General features: G+C 37.0%; 1 protein-coding gene across 4 annotated transcripts in view; it reads right to left on the reverse strand.

Annotated features, from left to right (window-relative positions):
- LOC111075961 (ras GTPase-activating protein 1) overlaps positions 1 to 16731 on the reverse strand; it is a 39629-nt gene that overhangs the window by 22369 nt on the left and 529 nt on the right. For all 4 annotated transcript variants that reach the window (XM_022369501.2, XM_022369502.2, XM_022369503.2 and 1 more), the window contains 3 exons: positions 14572 to 14784; positions 12485 to 12598; positions 12330 to 12402 (listed from right to left, as the gene is read on the reverse strand). In XM_022369501.2, the coding sequence (XP_022225193.1) occupies positions 12330 to 12402; positions 12485 to 12598; positions 14572 to 14784 (400 nt within the window). The remainder of the gene's footprint in view (positions 1 to 12329; positions 12403 to 12484; positions 12599 to 14571; positions 14785 to 16731) is intronic.

The following is a 16731-nucleotide window of genomic DNA, read 5'->3' on the forward strand; positions in this document are numbered from 1 at the left end:
TTTAGAATTTTAGAATAAAAAAAAAAGTTTTACATTTCAGATTTTTTTGCTACATCTGATATCTACATCTACAATGTATATTCTTCATCTAACATGTAGATTTTACATGTTTCATTTAGATTCTACATCTCCTCCGCTAGGGGTTGCTCGCGCACTGAACGCGGCAGAGTGTGCGAGCGAGAAAGAGATCGGTAGCGGGTCTCTGGCTGAAGTAGGCGGAAGAACCAACAGAAAATTAATTTCTTCATTCTGGCTATAATGATGATCCGATCTGATTCAGATTCGGCAATCTGGTAGATATGATCATTCTCAACGATACTGCGTTTTTAGTTTTATCGTATCTTAAAAAATGTGCCTCCCACAGATTTTCACCCTTTGTGGGGGCGGAAGGGGGCGGGGCGAAATTTTGAAATACACTTGTAGCAGTGTGATATCACATGAGTCTGGAAACCAAATTTGGTTGCCCTAGCTCATATAGTCTCTGAGATCTAGGCGCTCAACAAGACAGACAGACGGACGGACATGGCTATATTGACTCGGATATTTATGCTGATCAAGTATATATACATATATAATGTATGGGGTCGGAAACGTTTCCTTCTCTGTGTTACACACTTCCACTTTTACCACAAACGCAATATACTCTTTGCGTACTAGTAAAAAAAAATACAGGTCATAGAAGCTTCCTTTGGTGTGTTCAACTTACTTTTCCTAATTTCCGACATCAAAGGTCTAGCGTCTGAGTCTGTTTATGGACCTAGGGTGGCCTCAGACTTGCTGTTTGGGAAAAAAATTTTGCCTCTTTCACCACCGATTGACTAATGCCAAGCTTTTCAGCAATAGTACGTGTCGAACAGCCACTATCAGCTACTATTTATAATTTCTGGCTATAGTATTGTATTTGTATTTTCTATTTTCCATCCTAGCGCGACAAGCATATTAATACTTATATATTAAGGCGTTAGCCACAACAATTGTAATAGTTATTAACATTTAAACATTCAGAATATATAGTCAAAGTTAAGAGTAATTACAGTTATAATTATAATTGAACCTTTGAACTAACAATTACTGACATAATATAGCATCATTTAATTTAACTTCTATAGGTCTCTGTCTGTTCATCCATCCCCACTGTTAAAAAGTTTAAAAATTTATTGTAGTTGGGCAGTGCGTAGATGTTCCTCCAGTGCGATTTTAAATTGCTTCGAGCCACTTATTACCTTAAGGCATTGGGGAAGTTGGTTTCAAATGCGAACAGCATATACAAAGAATTGTGCAGAAGTACATGTATTTAAATATCATAATGTTTCTTGTCCTTATTGACGTGCTAAGTCTTTCATATAGGTAACAGGGTTCTTTTGTATATATAATTTTCAGCAATTTTCTTTTTTCATTTTTAAGCACAAGATAGGCACTACTTATTAAATTCAATTACTCTGCTTCGATTTGTAAGAAACACATCTTAGTTTAATATAAGTATAGCAAGAATTTAAGAAGAAATTTCAAGTTAAATCTGTGTGTTTATTGTTGATAAGAAGCTTGAGAAAGCGAAAATAAGTGCAAATGACGAAAAGTTAAAAAATGAGTACATGCGAGTTGTTTTGATTTTTTGTTTTTCGCTCTATAAAAGCTTCTCATTTTTTTTTGTTATTATTGCCTATTTCTTAGGAATGAAATGATTGATATATTACAAAAAATTGGTTTGGTTAGCTGTTATGGGCAACGACATTTAAATTATTATTATTAAATTTTAATTATTTTTATTAAATGTATGTTTTTAATATAACACAAAATGTACAAAATAGTCTGATTGTGGTCAGAAAAAATATTCGTACAAAACAAAAACACCAAAAAAAATTCCTTTTTTTCGCAATATGACAGGAAGTTGGATACCCTTTAAGTTTTATTACTTCCGCCAATCGAGTTTTCATGGATTCGACCAATTTTTTGGTATCCTTGTCCGTTATTTGGGTCCATTCTTCAACGATGACTCTTTTAAGCATATCCTTCGATGTTATGGTATGCAGTCGGATCCTGCTCTCTAGGAAGTCCCACAGATGTTCAATGAGACCGAGATCTGCGGATTGCGCTGGCGATTTCAGTTGATTTTTTACTTCATAAGACAACCAAAGCTTTGTATTATGAGCAGTATGCTTCGGGTCGTTGTCTTTCTGAAACCAAAAGTTTCAGAAGGCCAGTCGCAATTTTGGGGCACTTTGGTGTAACATTTTTTTTAATATATACTGAAGACAATATTTCCAACTCCACTAGCCGCCATACATCGCCAAATAATAACGCCACCAACATGTTTTACGGCAAGGTTTTGAATATCGAGGGCTGTGCCATTTTTTCCCATACACATACACCATTTTTCCGCTTCAAACCAAAACCATTTTTTTTTTTTAGATTTGAGACTTTAAACAAGTTAAGCTTTTTTTTTAATTGAATCTTCCCTATTAGAGACTAACGAAAAGTATGCAAGTCTTAATCTACATTTATTTAATTAATAACACTTAATTATATGGAGTACGTCCCTAGCTAAGTATTATTGGTGGGTGGGGAGGTCTCTTCGCCCGAGTCGTGTATGGCTAGGGTGTCAAGTTAAAGGCTGCGCAAGTCTATTAGGATGGGCCTGAAGCTTGGCCTGATACTTTGGCAATTTCATCTTTAAAAATCTACATTTAAGTCTTTATGGATATTTTAATTCCGTATGTACCATGGTGCCCCCAATCTTCGATTGAGCTCTATGGATTATTTCAAAATTAGTAACGCAAGCATTTCCCCATAGCTCGAAGCCGTATGTCCAGATGGGTTTGAAAACTGCATTGTACAAAAGTACTTTTTTCTCCAGTTTCAGTCGTGAACGGGTGCTTATTAGTCAATGTAGATTACTAGCTTTAAATTTAAGTAGATTTCTCTTCGCTTCGATGTATTTACGCTAAGTTAGCCTTCTATCCAGATGAACACCAAGGTATGTTACTTCGGTGGTTTGTGAAATGTTGATATTGTTCATACATAATGGAAGGCAAGTTTGTCTGTTTAACGTAAAGGTGACATGCTTGCACTTTTGCTCGTTTACGTGTATGCGCCAGTCTGCTAGCCATTTTTCTAAGGCCTCTCCCGTCTTTCAAATGCATTTCGTATCTCAGAGGTTATACGGTTTACTTTTTCAATGGTTCCGTGTTTTTCGTGAAATCCCAATTGGTGCATCGGGAAGGCACCGTTGATGTGTAGGTGTTCTTTGATACGATTTAGGAGCAGCTTTTCATCATTTCATCATGCTGCTGAATATCACAGTAGGGAAATATACTGCACAGCTATTTGAGCTCGGTTTTTTTCATCTATGGTTGGCCATTTTTACCCGCACTTTCGAGCCAGGTGATCTATGGGCTTGCATCTCTCGGAGAAGCCTTCTTTTATCGCGTAGCAGCACTTCAATGTGCCTAGAAATTCGACTTCTATTGGAAAATGTGTAAGCTGCTAATATTGGTGTTGAGTGTTTTGCCGCCAGTGACGTACTAATACTACTGCTTCGATTGACCTATCAATGTCATCCTTACAATTAATGTTTGGGCAGCTATCAATATGAGAGCTTATGTACTTCCTGTATTTGAGCCAATCTGTTTTACTAGAAGTTAGAAAGTGTGGGCGTTCCGAAAGCTGTGGATGGTCGCAAAGGTGAAGTAGAATGGGCGACTGATCCGATGATAGATCTGTAAAGTGATCTTCATTAATCTGAGCTTGCAGCACCCTTCGTGTAACTGCAAAATCAATCAATCTGTGGGCCAATATGTGGGCTTGCCCGGAGAGATAAAGTCTAGCTTATTTCGTGGATTTACTATAGCGTCATATAGTTGTCTTCCTTTCGGGTTGGTAAGTCTAGATCCCCAATGGATGTGCTTGGCATTTTAGTCACCAGCTGCTATAAATCGGTCACCTAGTAGGTCGAAGAATGTTACAAATTCTGTTTCGGAAATGCAGAAGCGTGGTGGGCAGTATACTGCGGCAAGGTTTAGGTAGCCGCTCTGAATTTCAATATGAATTGCTGTTGCCTGTAGATAAGGTGTAGCAAATGAAGGCAATGGATAATGCCTAATGCGATTCTTGATCAGAACGCCAGTACCTCCATGTGCCTTACCATCGGGATGATTTGTCGCATAGAAGTTATAGCCATTGAGGTGAAAATAGTTTTTATTTGTTAGGTGAGTCTCTGATATGAGCATGGCGTCAATGTCGTGTTGAGCGAGGAACTGTAAGAGCTCGCATTTGTGCTGCGAAATGCCATTTGCATTCCAGAAACATATATTTAGACAGGACATTTAAACAGATTTCTGTTTGATTAGGAGCTCCAGGAGGAGATTTTGGTTGCGCATAAGCTCCTGCATCGTTTGTTGTATAGCTACCATTGTGTTTGTTATAGTTACCAGCATTGACTCAATTCCACTAGGTAATTGGATGGATTTGCGGGGGTATGTTGGGCAGTAATTTCTGGGATCTGATTTGATGCCTGATGCTGCATTATTCCTGCAGTGGTTTGTTGAAGTGTCGGCTTAGAGACTGAGGCGTACGACCCGTTGTTGTAACTTAACGCCTAAGCAAAAGAAACTCCTGGAGTCGTAGATGATGGTATATATGGTTTTCTCGGACTACCGGGTTGCGAGCTGCAGTTATTTGTTGGTTTAGGCAGTTTTTCAATTCATTATAGACAGAGGTAGGTTTTCTCTATAGTTGGCAGTACACAGTTGCTACATTTTTTGGCAGATGGATCCTCCTTATTTACGGGGCAGGCCTCAGTGAGATGAACATCACCACAAGCAACGCAGACTGCCCGTAGAGTGCAATAGGTTTTCGTGTGTCCATATTCCTGGCAATTTGTGCATTGGACCGGTCCATTTCGTTTGTGCGGTTCCTCAACGGTGATCCTACGGTGCAGTAGGTATTGAAGCTTGTATATTGGCTGAACTTTATTTATACTTATATGCATACTTTCAGGTGTCAGTTCTACTTTGAACATTGGCTGCGGAATTTTATTTCTATTTATTATGTTCATAGCCATTTTGACTTCGAAGCCCTTATCGTTAAGTCCATCTATTATCTCATTGATTGGGACTGTTGGTTCGATTCCTTTGATAACCACTTGTAATCTTTTGCTATTTTTAAGTTGGTAGGTGTAGTAATTCATTTTTTAATTTTCGAGGTATTTCGCAACAGATCGATAGTTTTGTTCGTCATTGACTTGTATTTTATGGACGTGACATATAATGTGTTTGCGCCAATTTTATCAGATCTTTTTTTGACCAGTTTGCCTGACGAACATAAATAGGTGGCGGCCTTGGATGTTTGGGCGATCTCATCTTTATTTGGTTAATCTATTGTTTGTTAGTGCCTTATGTGGCACAGTGTTCTCGGTTATTTTAGCTTCATTATTATTCTTCGCAGTTTGTGGGCTCAGATTTCTTTTGATTTTCAGATAGCGATTGAACCTAGTCTGAAGTAACGCTCCGTTAGCGTTTTTCGAACTTATCGGTTGGGAGAGGTGGGGCGTGTCGCAGTGGGTCGACAGTACCGGGCGCTGAGCAATTTCAGTGGTTGTTGTTGTCGTTGTTGTGGTTAAGGACACAGTTTAAGCGAGGGCATTGTACTAGTTGTTGTCGATATTAACAAATCGTTGGTTAGGCAGTACGAGTCGGGAGATGGGCACAGGGGAGAGAGAGAGAGAGAGAGAGAGAGCGTGCTCTCTCCTCGTTCACTTGCAGTGATGCAGTTGTTGTTGGTACTGCTACCTTTGGCGAGCGTATAGACAAGTACGCGTGTTTTTTTACTTGCGAGAGCCGACGCTCATCTTGTTTCTGTAGCCGGGCTTGGCTCATTTTGACTTTGGTTACTGTGCTTGTGCTCTTTACCGAGCTGGTGATCTTATACGTTGACATTTGTTCTTTTCTATTATTTCTATTATTCTTTCTTTACGATTGGATGATTTTCATGGGCAGCACAAACACTAGTACCCATGCATACCCCGAGCGCCTTTTCCCGAATTAATTTGCGATTAATTGATTTTAACGGCGGAGCGATACAAAAATACGTCTGAAGTCGTTGACGGTGGACGGTGTGTGATCATTTTTTTCTATGGCAGAAATTTAATTTAAAGAACTTTAAAAAATTGGTATACTTTGGTAGAGCTTTATTTTTTTTACATAATTTAAGCATCTTAAGCATCTGGTTGTTCTAGCAACGTTCCAAAAGTTAAAATGTGATTTTGGGAGGGTTTTTGTTCAACCAATAGTTCAGCCGTTTCTCCATAGATTTTGATAAGCAATACTTTAAACGACGCACAGGATAAATCCAATACACGAATCCGATAGATCCGATCCAAAAATTCAAGTTTAAAAAGCATACTGCATCTTTCAGGTAGAATAAAAAGTAAACTGTTTGAGATTTTCTGTTTTTGGTATCTCTTACTGGGTGTATTCATTTTTATCAATATTCAATGAAAACCTGGTCCGTTGCATAGACAGTTCTAAAGAAAAACGTATTTTCCAAACCATCTAGTTTTTGGGTTGTTTTTCAACTTTTCGTGCGAGGTAGCGTCACTGTTATCGATGTAGAAGCCAAACGGATCCGCTGCGGAAATATGGACTATATTCAAAGAGCACGTATAATATTTCAGGAAAAAAAAATATACTTTTTGAAGTGAAGTCAAAGTTAAAAAACGGACAAAAATGATCTCAATATTCTAATAATTTCATTTAAGTGCAAAACCCAGACTTTCAGAGTTGCCACAGAAATCACTTCCGCTGGAAAATCACCTCAATTCCATTCCGCGGTGCCACACACCGACACCGGAATCAAAATCACTCACAATTTATCCAGCGATTTGATTAAATAGACCCATAAAACTCACCTAAAACGATTCGAATCTTACTTTCCCATAAAGGCTGTTCAATTAATGGTTAACCCTCATCCAAATAATTTAACATTATACATGTTAAGTTAATAAAATAAGCATTTTGGTAAATCACTATCCAATCCGCAGACTGAATTTTCACTTAACGATTCCGCGCTCAATCCGCTGCAGTCCGAGGTGGCCACTTAGGGCGATTCCGACTTTCGAAGTTAATACAGTAATGCCACATTTTTTAAGCCGAATTCGGAGCAAGATATTTAATATTAATTATATTGAAAGCATTCTGTTTTTCTTTAATTAAGCATTACAAAAAATAGCTCATTGTAGTAAAACTTCCTTTACGTCAAACGTGTGCATACTTTTTGTGCAAATAGTGAAAACATGTGTAGACATTTGTAGTTCTACCAAGTGGCATCGCTTCAAAATGCCAAAACAGAACTAACAAACCATTTCTACACATTATAGCCATTGCATTTATGTCAAAAACCCCTGTTCGGCTAAGTGCAGACCCATGGCAGCACAAATAGAAGCATAGCGATCATTTTACCAAAAACTGGTAATTGTAATGAACTAACTAAGCAGTAGTTTGAGAAGACAATCACAAAACCCACATACGTATCGTCTGAACGCGAAACTGAGTCTTATGCGCATCTGAGAAGCCTGCGCTGCATGGATACAATACAAATTCTAATATGTTGCCTCCGTAGTTCTTCGATGGCCAACAGTCTCGGTAAAAGCATATTAATTAAGTTTACCATAAAATTCAGATGTCTGTTTTTTTTAAACAGCTGATTGCTGCCATGCACAGAGTTGCCAGAAACTGCTAGAGTTGCATAGTACATTGTTTTGTTTGACTCGCACGACATGGGATGTTTTTTTTTTGCTTTGAAATTATAAAAGTACAGCTTTGAAAAATCAATTATTTTATATCATAATAGAAACGAGAAGGAACGTGCTCTACTTATACCCGTACTCAGTCAGTATATACATTTTTGAGCATATGATTTTTTAGAATTTTAGAATTACAAAAAAAAAATGTTACATTTTACATTTTTTTGCTACATGTGTTATCTACATCTACATATATTATGTATATTATACATCTAACATGTATATTAAACATGTACCATTTAGATTCTACATCTCCTCCGCTAGGGGTTGCTCGCGCACTGAACGCGGCAGAGTGTGCGAGCGAGAAAGAGAATCAGTAGCGTGTTTCATTCAGAGGGAGACGGGTGAAGCAGCTGAAAATTAATTTCTTCATTCTGGCTAAAATTATGATTTGATATGATTTAGATTCAGCAGTCTGGTAGATATGCGCATTCTCTACGATACTGCGTTTTTAGTCTTATCGTATCTTTAAAAATGTGCCTGCCACAGATTTTCGTCCTTTGTGTGGGCGGAAGGGGGCGGGGCGAAATTTTGAAATACACTTGTAGCAGTATGATATCACATGACTCTGGAAACCAAATTTGGTTGCCCTAGCTCTTATAGTCTCTGAGATCTAGGCGCTCAACAAGACGGACAGACAGAATTGGCTATATCGACTCGGCTGTTGATGCTGATCAAGAATATATATACTTTATGGGGTCGGAAACGTTTCCTTCTCTGCGTTACACACATCCACTTTTACCACAAATCTAATACCCCTTAACTCTTTTTTGAGTACGGGTATAAAAATACGGTGATTATAATCATATTTGCGTGGAAACATAACCATTTCAAAGAGACATCAATGCAAAACACAAACAGAAATTTGCATCAATATATTGCCCAAATTTTTGCTGAAATGTGAGTTTGAATTGATCGCCGCGGAAACCGTGCGAATGGCTTGGTTTTCTGCAAAAATCTCGAAAACGAAAAGTTGCCCAAAATTGACTTTAGCAGCAGTTATAGGGCTAATTTATGAATGAATATAGATAGATATAGATATATAGATATAGATATATAGATACAGATATAGATATATAGATATTTTCATGATATACAATTTTGGAAAAAAAAATGAGAAGAAACTTTAAAATTAGCACAGCGCTTAATGACTTTTAACACTCCTTTTTTGCTGAGGTCGTCATATGAGCGCAGAGCTTAACGTTACACGTCCGCGCGGAAATATGGTGTTTTGTCGCCGGATATACGTCGTTACCACGTTGAACTGAGAGAGAAACCTGTCAAACCTGTCAAACCTCTCTTTTTCTCTTTCTCTCTCTCCCTAACTTCTGATTTCACCAACCGCATTTTTTTTATCGTATTTGAAACATATTTTTTTACTTTAGCGCAAAGCTAAAACATATCAGGGGACTAAGCATGCCATTACATTACATCTCTGCCGCTGCGGCAGCCGAGTCGAGCCACACGAAGCTTGTACGCTGTACGTCTACCGACTGCGCTGCCCGAAATTTTTCCGTATGCACACAGTTCATACGACCAAAGACAATATTAGTAAAAGATAAATAACGCCATACGAAATTTTTGCACACGAATTTTTCATTCTGGCTCTAGAGCTGGCTCCAGGCTCTCTTGAAATTTTTTAGAGAGAGATAGCTCTCTAGAGCCAGCCGCTCTCTTGTATGCATACAGCATACGAAGGCACACGAAGTTGGTTTTTTGCCGATGCGACAGCCGAGCCGAGTCGTCGCGACGACTGTATGTGTGCACATGCATACGTTTTTTACAGCGCTGTCGAGATATACCCTTCACTTTATAAGTGTAAGTTAATTTTGCAAGACGCTTACCACCCCAATATTAAAAAACTCATATATTATATGTATATATCCCTCCAATGATAATTTCTTTTCAGATGGTATAATCGTATAGTAATATATATTATATATGTATATCATATATTAATACATGACTTCACATTGGAATAATTGTCATTAGGGTATTCATCATGCGATGTATTCAACGCCGGTAAATAATTTCGTTTCTCAACTCATTAAAAGGTTTTCGTCTCGAAAATCGTCCGCTTCGCACAAGTACGCACACATACGCACTTGCTTTTCTGTGTGTACTCACACATGCAAGCGGATTCTATTTTTAAATTCGTACGCTCTCAAATTTGTGCGAGCGAGATGGCGCGAATTTCGTCGCTGGCCGAAAAATTGTCTTGCATATGGCAATTGAAATGTATGAGCGTTATGCATCTTATACTTATATTGTCTTTGATACGACGCTGCCGACCCCTTCATTAAATACACTGTTCTCGAACCACTTTCGATCTTCCTTCCTGGTCTGTTTTGCACCATTTTCCTCATGGAAACACACAAAAAAAAGGGCAAGCAGCATTATTTCCTATACATTTACTTAGACATTTTGTGCCATGTATTGAAAACACCTCCATAATACGAAAAGCAAGTCCATACCATGATCCTTGGCCCTGCATACTTATTGGTTTTAGATATTAGTCTGGGGGTTGTATTCTGCATTACGTAGTCGTCTTATAAAAGATCGAGAGCCTTTGTGCTATGTTGCATACTGAATTTGCTGAAAAATTGCCTACAGTAAAAAAGCACCATAAGGATTTTAAGAGAAAGAAGACTTCTCTCAGAGAGGAGACATGTAAACCTAATTGATATTACAGTAGAATGCAAAAAAATTAGTGATCATATTTTGAAAAAATAATGACTGTTGCTCGTTCACTCGGTCCACCCATTTCTATCATATTGAAATGGATGGAAAAATACGAATTGATTAAGTACGATTTACTATGGGTCTCAATACTAACTACTTCTACTAACACCTCACGGATTACAGTATCAATGGAAAGTGATTTAACGTAATTTACGTGCAGAAACTATTAAGACTCTAATGTTTATGCCGTAATACTAACAACGCCTAATAACATTAAACGGATGGCAGAATCAAATACAACAAAAAACGAGGTGGAACCTTGTTAATCGCTTCTGTGGCGTCGTCGCGGCCCGTACCCGTACTCAATCGTAGTAAATACAAATACATATGTGAACTTATGATTTATGTGGAATTTTAAACTATTGTTTACATTTTTTTACTACATCTGTCATCTACATCTACAATGTAGATCAGCGATGCCCAGGCCCATTGCCCTGCGAGCCCTTTCGTTTTTGTAATTGCCCCCAGCATAGGAAACCAATTCTTGTATGCATACACAGTTTGTTCTGTGTACCAGCACAAACCCAACACATGCAAATAACTTTGTGTGTATGCGATCCGCCCAGCAGAAACCGGTTTTGTCTCTTCTCTGATTGGTGTTAACCCGACTTTTGTTATGATTTTGTTGTTGTCTTTTCTTCGAGTTCGCACGTTCCCTTATTCGTATTTGTGTTTTTGTTTGGGATTATTGGTAAGTGCTCTGCCGTAAGCTGATTTTGGGCACTCCTGATGTAGATTATACATTTCCTTTCGCCAGAGGTCACACACTGCAGTGTGTGTGAGCGAGAGAGAGAATGAGTAGCGGCTGCAGCGCTGAAAGGGTGGGTTGGAAACCAAAAATGAATTTCATTTTGGCTATAATAATGATTTGATTGAGTCGATATAGCAAATTTTGTCTGTCCGTCCGTCTTGTTTCATAGCTAGTTCTAGTTTCCAGACTCATATGATATTCTACAAGTGTATTTCAAAATGTAGCCACGCCCCTTCCGCCCAGAAAACGGAGTATCGTAGAGAATGACCATATCTATCAGATGGCCGAATCTGCATCATCCGATCTGATTTATTATAGCCAGAATAAAAAAATTAATTTTCAGTTGCAAATCCACCCTCCTACCGCTTAACCCGCTAACTCTTCGAGTACGGGTATAAAAAGACCATTGATGGACCGCGATTTATCAAGAATATACGTGCAGAAACTATTATGACTCAATATTACTTAGTACTACAACTAATTCTAATAATATAACATGGATGACAGTATCAAAGGCATTTATCAAGAATTTACGTGCAGAAACTACTGCAAAAAAAAGTGGACAATTTTCCACTTTTTCACAAATCAAGCTACGAAAGCTCCATCATCCGCCCTATTCTCCAGATATATCTGAATATTCCTTGTTTTCAAACCTGAAGAAATGGCTCGGCTGAAAAAAAAGTTGGATTCCTACGTTTAAGTCATCTCACAAACATCACCATGACACCAGGACCTCGATAAATTTTTTTGGAAGGAATAAAAAATTGAGAAATGTTGGACAAAATCTATTGAGCTACGAGGAGACTATGTTGAAAAATAAAATGATTCGTTATGCAAAAACACGTTTCATTCAAAAGGTAACGGTCCTATTTACCATCCAGATAGAGGCAGTTTTCAGTACTTTATTAATTACATTTTTTGTATTAATTTGTTTTTAAAACTTTTTGTTATTTCAGGTTGAGTTTTATATACTTAAATAAATATAATAAAAACTAAAATGGGTTCTACCCCAGGGAAACAAATTTAAATTCTACTTACCGAAAATGGTTTATGCCGGTGCGTCCATAATAACTAAGAACGTAAGAGCCAGGCTTACGGTCACTTTCACGCACTGTCCAAGACATATTAATCATTTAAAATAAGGTATGAACAAATTTATTACGTTTCTATATGAGATTGCCCATTTTACGCACCCAAATAGCTTCCTAATTTGCTGCTTCCACGTAGACGCGACTCTGCCGAATATCGATCTAACCGCCCATGGTACCATTCACTTTCCGGAGGCGCAATGATCGCCGGACGTTCCCCTGTAAGTAAATGGGTTTATTTTAAATACTAGAAACAAGCTGTCTTCGAGTTCTGAAGCTTTAAAACTGCTTACTTATCCCTACTATCAAAACCACTTTTGTTCTTCGTTTTTTTTAAATGAACAGTTTCTGCTGTTTACGTTTCTGAAAAAATATGAAGTCACAGTCAAAGCAGAAGCAAAAAAAATTAAAAGTAGCGACAGACGCAGCAGAGTGAAATATTTGATACCTTTTTGCTAACGTATTCTGAAATAATAGCGTGTATGCTCTGCTCTAAGCTTATCGCTGACGAAGCACGAGTTAAGTAGTTTCTTTAACATTGCGGGCTAAGAACGGAGTAAATTAACCTAGCTATGGTATCGTATTACGTATCGAAAAATTCGTCAACTTCTTGAAATGGTTTCTATGGACGCTAACAGTTGAATGTTTTGAAACAAGTAAGCTTTGTTTTACAGGTTGAGTATGTTTATCAAGGAAAATCTTAGCTAAGTAAAAAATAAAAAAAGTTAAAAAAATACAAAAATAAGTATTACACTAGTCAACACTAGAATTAGGCTGTGGCCCAAAATAACTTTTTCTTCTAGATTTAGGGGTTTACATTTTTTTTAACGAATTATGGTTTTTTTTTATGGTTTAGTTTTTTTTAAAGAATTTTTTTAAATCGGTATTTTTTAATGTTTTTTTCAGAGGTAGTGCTTCTATTTTTCAAATAACTTAAGTATCTTTCATCAGGTTGCATAGAACTTTGCAGCTCTGAAAAGCTGACAAGTGCAGCTATAAATCCGACCCAGACCCTTTGTATCTGCAGCTTAACGACTGGAATATATTAAGCTTTCAAATTCAAATTTCATAATTTTTTTGCGGAATTTTTTTTCCGAATTTTGACTTTAAAAACTCAGGAAAAGTAGAAAAAAAAATAATTCTTGGCATGCATTTTTAGTTTTAGATAGACGCATTAATTATGCGTCTTTTAAGGTATTGTTCATTAAAATCTGTTGTTATAATTTTACCTTAAAAATACCTTTGCTGAACCGTCCAATGCCAAAGGAACACGTTCAGGTACAAAAAATTCAAACCCGTTTCGTGTACTTTGTTTCCAATTGGCAATTGGGCCCGCAAACTTCCAAAAAGTATTTTTTGTCTATTTTTTCACTTTTGAGGTTTTGTTAACGAATTTTAGCTCCACCGTTTATCCATAGATTTTAATGAACCTTAATACACCTATACACAAAAAATAAAGAACCAAACATATTTTTTGGACTTTTCCTCAGTTTTTAAAGTCAAAATGTAGTAAAAAATACCGCACAAAAATCATAACTTTGCATTTGAAAGCTTCATATTTCCCAAACGGTAATCACAAAGTGTCAAATTTATAGCTGCATCAATTAGCTTTTCAGAATGGCATTGTTTATTACAACCAAATGTAAGATACTTAAGTTAAATGAAAAAAGGCGCTACATCTAAAAACTACTAAAAACTGATTCAGCAGTTTGGTAGATATGGTCATACGTTTTCGGGTTTCTCGTATTATTAAAATTGTGAATTGTGACTACGGACAGACAGACATTGCTATCGATCCGTCTATTATGGCTGATCAAGAATATATATACTTTATGGGGTCGGAAACGTTTCCTTTTGTGCGTTACACAAATCTAATTCGACTAGAAAACTAATATATCGGTAACCCCATCGAATACCAGTTATAAAATCTACCATATCTACCAAATTGTCGAATCTGGATCAGATCGAATCATTACTATAGTCAGAATAAACAAATTAATTTGCAGTGGCTAAGCAAGCTCCCGCTTCCATCGCTGCTGTGCTAACTCATTTTTTCTCTCGCTCACACACTCTGCCTCGTGAAGTGTGCGCCCTTTGGCGCCTTCTTATTTAACTAAATTTTCAAATATATGGTCATATGAAACGTACCAGTTTTAATTATACCATTGTAACTAACTACTTATTAAACTTACCGTTTATCAAATGTGTTCCCTCAAACTCATCCTGATCCAATTCCTGCGCCAAATCAGTCAAATCAATGCCACCACCAGCCATCACACCCAAACTGCCAAGTGCAGCCATGTTACAGTCATCAGAGCAGGCAGTTGGGGACCCGAGTTTTTCTTTCTGAATAACAACATCCACATTACTCAAACGCATAAGATCTGCCATGTTGAGTCTAATTTCTGGTTAAAAAACGATATTGCAGGATTATATGTAGTTTGTATGTGTGGGAGACAGGTTGTTATTATAAGGAACCCTACGCGCGGTAATACTAGTTGAGGGTCATAGATGTGTTTGCACTGAAAACTTTGCAGTTCCAGTGATTTTCAACAAGTAAAACATAACATAAAATATTAGGTAGATCAGCATAATAAAAATGATGGGATCAATGGAATCATGGATCACGATCCATGAATATGTATGTACAGTTGTGTTCAATGAAATAGTAGTGCCGCACCTCACTACTTTCAAAACTCTTTTTGAGATAGTTAAAGTCTTTCAAATAGAACAAGTGATACCTTTACGGAAAGCCTGGAATGTAAGCATTAGAAACTCAAAAGAAACCCTGTTACATTTGCATTCCATCTTCTTGTTTTTCATGACTTAAGACAACTACCCATGATATCTACTGTTCAATGAAATAGTAGTGCTAGGTTTAATTAATTTTTAAAAATAAAAAAACAAAGCAAATTAATTTAAATAAGCCACCATTCGCAAGCTCAATTTATATATCGAATAATTTGATGAAAGAAAGTTTTGGACATAGCGGTACTTTTGATTTTGAAGCGTTGAAAAAATCATTGCTCGGTCCAGAAGAGAAGACCTAAGAGTTAGACTAAAAACTTAAGGCGGAGGTATAATGGGATTGAAAACTAAGTTGTATGCACTCTCAATATTGTATTTAACCCAATTAACTAAAATAATTAGACTGGAAATCGATTTTGTATGGGAAAATTATATTTTTTAGAGGATGGTCGGCGATGGTCGAAGGCAAGACCAGGCCTTTAATATCCTCAAAAATTATGAAAAAAAATTTAAATCGCTCTGTCAGCGACGGTCTTAGTTTTTAGACGGTCTATTATACATTATTTGAATGCAAGAAGTCCCAGAAAGCTCCGCGTTTGGATCTGAGAGTACATGGGTGCACGACTTCAGTTTGGAAAATCGCATGTGGAATGGCCTGTGTTCACAGTGACAAAAATGCTTTTGACTGATGATAGTAAAGTTTTATTATATGGTAAGATAAACTCAAAAGATTATGTTTGGCATTCACAGAAATCCGATAACCACTTAAAATCATGAAAAAAATATCATTGGGCATGCTAGGCTGAGCCTTATGGGGCCCAGCTCATATAAGCTAGTACTTTCTAGCCTGGCGTTTGAGTATAGTATGGTTTGAGCGAAACTGTGTATGTAGGTATACTTTAGAATACATTACATTCATATTAAAAATTCATGTTAAAAGGATCTTTTAACAGGTTAATGACTTAAAATACCCAAAAGAGCTCGCTAGGAATTGATTTTTATCGGAAAAGATCGACGTTTTGCCATGGCCAACTGTCCAACTGGATATTAATCTCATCGAAATCTTATGGGAGAATACCAAATACATTGTTGCAACTGAAAATCCGTCAACCAGAGCCAAGTTTTAGCAAGTGGTTCATGGATTATTGGCTCAAATCCTATTGAAGCGTTGGCAAGAGATTAATGACCCATATCCGGCCGGTGCAAGTTCGCAATGAAAACCAAATTGATAAAAACCTCAATATTAAAGCTCAAGAAACATGAAGAAAATGAAATATATGTTTTTATTTGAGTTTCGTTATATTTTTAAATTTTCTAAAAAAACACTACTATTTCATTGAACAGCATATTTTATGGGTATTCGGCTTATGTCATGTAAAACTAGAAAATGGAACTGAAATGTATGGATATTTCTTCGGTTTTCTAATGCTAACAGTCCAGTCTATTTAAAAAGGTATCATTTGTTCAATTTGGATAACTGGAAATGTCTCAAAAAGAGTTTTGAAAGTGATTAGGTGCGGCACTACTATTTCATTGAACACAGCTGTATGTCTAATATTCGATGAAAAGAGCTGATTGTTGCAGAATCAATCAATTGATCGTGA

Source organism: Drosophila obscura, unplaced genomic scaffold (genome assembly GCF_018151105.1).
Source record: "Drosophila obscura isolate BZ-5 IFL unplaced genomic scaffold, ASM1815110v1 contig_58, whole genome shotgun sequence".
NCBI lineage: Eukaryota > Metazoa > Arthropoda > Insecta > Diptera > Drosophilidae > Drosophila > Drosophila obscura.